The sequence below is a fragment of the Nannochloropsis gaditana genome (genome assembly GCF_000240725.1).
Source record: "Nannochloropsis gaditana CCMP526 unplaced genomic scaffold scaffold356, whole genome shotgun sequence".
In the NCBI taxonomy this organism is placed as follows: Eukaryota; class Eustigmatophyceae; order Eustigmatales; family Monodopsidaceae; genus Microchloropsis; species Microchloropsis gaditana.
This window is the reverse complement of record NW_005803597.1, coordinates 6,823-10,194: the sequence shown is the minus strand read 5'-3', so window position 1 is coordinate 10,194 and position 3,372 is coordinate 6,823. Positions and strand designations below refer to the sequence as shown.

The 3,372-nt window shown below is 42.6% G+C and overlaps 1 protein-coding gene across 1 annotated transcript; it reads left to right on the top strand.

The window, feature by feature from the left end:
• The first annotated feature begins 1,198 nt into the window (after window positions 1-1,198).
• On the top strand, window positions 1,199-2,828 carry NGA_0454620 (tetratricopeptide repeat domain protein). Its single transcript, XM_005854888.1, has 7 exons — window positions 1,199-1,276; window positions 1,348-1,463; window positions 1,542-1,633; window positions 1,704-1,781; window positions 1,849-1,969; window positions 2,037-2,199; window positions 2,519-2,828. The coding sequence occupies exons 1-7, from the start codon at window positions 1,239-1,241 to the stop codon at window positions 2,523-2,525; spliced, it is 615 nt and encodes a 204-aa protein (XP_005854950.1). The 5' UTR covers window positions 1,199-1,238; the 3' UTR covers window positions 2,526-2,828.
• The last annotated feature ends 544 nt before the right edge of the window (window positions 2,829-3,372 follow it).

The following is a 3,372-nucleotide window of genomic DNA, read 5'->3' as shown; positions in this document are numbered from 1 at the left end:
AGCCGCCTCCTCCGAGAATATGTAGCCCATACCACTAGCATAGGGTGGATATGTTTTTAGCCATAGGTGACTTTGAAGATGTTGCTCCCAGACATTTTCATCTTGATTGAATCGTCCCATATATATAGGCCCCTCGGGTAACGATGGACGGATACTATTCCAAAAGTGATCGTATCGAAAATATGCATCATCTCCAACACGGGCTAAGAAGGCGAAGGTGAAATGGTTCGTAATATGCTGTATACCTCGGAGAACCTTGCACGTAGTTGAGCTGTTTTCTTCAGGCATTGCTCTTTGGTCACTGTCCTTGCATGGCACAAAAACCAAGTCGAGATGTTCATGGGCTTCTGAAATAGCATTCAATTTCTCCTCATCAGAAAGGATGAACAACAGTAACACCTTCGCAGAAGTAAGAGTTTGACTGCGCTGAAACTGGCGCCTGAGGTATTCGCGGCGATCTTTCCATTCCACCACGCTTGGTACCATGACGATAAGATCATACTCCGCTCGATGAAAATTTTTCATCTCCCTTGGCTGATTCGCCAATCGTAGAGACTGATCTTGTATGCCCGTAACATTCGAGCTTAGGAAAGATAAAAAACCGTTCAAAACGCAGATAGCAAGGAGACATGTAAGAACTTTATAGAAGGACGATACCCTCATTTACCTATTAAACTTAGGATCAGAACGTGTGTATAATCAGATATGAGAGTGTAATAATAATATAATAGATCTCACAAAGTACCTTTCCAAGCGTCGAGAAGCATAGGCCTACCAAATGTTTCTCACAATGCCGCTTGAGCGGGCTATCAATGGCCCATGTCGTTGGGATTCAGCCACGGCTTGGACAGAAGATCCGTTACTTGACCCTTCGCTGGCGACCGTTTCGCTCGCCCAGTGTCTCGTATGGTTCAGGGACAGCGATCGACACATGACGATCATGTCAAAGCACTACTTCCGTCATCTTGAAGCGAAAAGCAAAGCCGATAGTAGGATGACTAGGGATGTGCGATGGCTAGTAAGATGACCTATGTGGCCTGCATAGGTGATCGTGTGCCAAAATCTCCCCAGTTGGCGGGGTACACGTTCCATATGTGAGACACGTGCTATTAATAATTTCCTTTCAGGTTACGACACTAGCAATGGTTTACGACTAAAGCTCTCCTGAAAACCACTTGGCTGCGGGACGTTTTGCATTAGGTTTATCGAAAACTGAGGGATACGAATAAATAGAAGCAATGAAATCTTCTTATCAGGCCTCAAGGAGCACAAAGAGGTATGTCGTGCTATTAGCTATGTGTACTTATCCTGAGCCTGGTTGACAACTCACTTGAAATGACATCAAAGGACAAAATGGGATACCCTCCGCTGGCAGTACCTCGGAATATTTCTGTGGACTTTTATCATTTGGCAGTATATGCTTTGGGGATGGCTTTATGGTATGCCTGAAGCCCAACCAAAAGGTAAGCTCGCTTACAGATAATCGTCAATTTCACAAAAACAGAATCTATTTATTTATTGCTCTCCAATTTTCAAAGTAGGAAACGCTTTGGTGAACTCTCGAGGACAACAAAACTCGACAAAGGGCTATATCACCGTCATTGAAGGATATCCAAGACTTCCAGTCGAGCAGGTCAGTACCCTTCCGCCAGAAAGTTTAATGTAGAGGTATTCAGCTGTGATTTCGTCTACATTCTCTACAGGAAAAATTCTCGCCGAGTGATCCGAACGATGTTGAAGGACTTACCGATAGCGAACTTGATCGCTTGCATATTGCAACGGTAAGCATATAAAAGTTTCGTCTGATGATTATCTAATCTCAAGGAAATTATATCTAACCGCGTGTAGATTAATGCTTTCCCGAAGTCTACGGAGAGACGTGCTATAAGCTTTGGACTGTATGGTAATGATTCCAAATACACTATTGGGGCTATTCGGAATGCTGAGCTTGCTCCTCTCTATTTTCCAGGTACGTAGACGTCCGTTGATCCAAATTAGACTTAGGCATTAACGTCATACATTCCTCTCTCTGGTAGGTTGGATTGCAAGATTTTATGTCGACAGCTCTGTGCCACGAGATGTCTTGAAGCGACTGAAAGAATTGGGAGCCGAAATTATCATGATGCAGACAACTGGAAACGATCTAATCGCGGGAATGTTCTGGAGATTTCTGGTTGCGGACGACGCAAGTATAGATAGGTCAGGCATATACCAAAATTCTTATCTTTCCGGAGAAACATCAATAATGCGCTGCTCAATCTGATCACTTGACATTTATCCCATAGGTTTATAGTACGAGACACTGACTCCCGCTTAAATGCAAGAGATCGATTGGCTGTAGAAGAATGGATCAATTCTGGAATACCAATTCATTCTATACGTGATAGCGTTTGGCACTGTCATCCTCTTAATGGGGGCATGTGGGGGGGGACGCATGGTGCTATTCAGGTAATCTCACATATTCTATATACGACCAGTAGTCATAGTCTTATCAATATATTACTATTTGAAATTATAGAACATAGGGGCACAAATGGCGTCTTGGTCAGCAAAAAGCGCGTATGGCGAGGATATGGACTTTCTGAACATGGATGTGTGGCCTTTGGTTAAAAACAAGCAAATGTCTCATGATGCGTACTGTTGCGGGCAATTTCCGAATGCTCATTCGTTTCCAAGCAAACGCTATCTTAGCTATCAGCATGTTGGACAAGTATTCAATCATTTGGACGAACCAGTCCAGAAACACATTGACGACATTCGTTCGAAGGTAATTGATGAGAAATGTAGAAGGCATGAAGACTGGATCTACGGATAAAATTGTACATTTGAAATGTGTGCGTTTTTTGCAATCTTAATTCCGGGAATTATGCATATTCCTTGAATGTAAGAGATGCTTTGCAGGAACAGGGAAAAGCACGAACTTGTATTTGGACGAAGAAGTGATTGTGTTTGAATCGTTCGTTCATGTCTTTAATAATGTATTGAATCACAAACTTCATGCATGGAGAGCCTTTCGTTATCTGTGAGACTTTCTTTCCTCGCTCCGTATTCCTTCTCACTATCTGCAACAATACTCAAACCACGATTACGAAATGTAATCACTTTAGTACTTTTTTTCCGGTCAAAGCTTTGTTGGCATATTACATTTAACATCTTTGACTGAAAGATCCAAAGGAAAGGTCAAATTCTGAGACAATGGCTGTTTGCGCTTCCAATGTTTCCACGCTTTGCCTCTGCTGCTGGCGTGCAGCCTCCTGATTTTTGGAGATTTTGAAAAGGATAAATCTTGCAATTGCCTACATGCTGTGTTACAGGCAACTCTTGCTGCTCCAATAATAGATAATGGCTATGCTTGTGAAACATGCATCACTT

Excerpts from the sequence above, each read along its gene's own strand:
- NGA_0454620 (XM_005854888.1), top strand. The coding sequence starts at position 1,239 with ATGAAATCTTCTTATCAGGCCTCAAGGAGCACAAAGAG. Across the intron at positions 1,634-1,703 it reads CAAGACTTCCAGTCGAGCAG|GAAAAATTCTCGCCGAGTGA; the intron begins GTCAGTACCCTT and ends CATTCTCTACAG. Across the intron at positions 1,970-2,036 it reads TGCTCCTCTCTATTTTCCAG|GTTGGATTGCAAGATTTTAT; the intron begins GTACGTAGACGT and ends TCTCTCTGGTAG.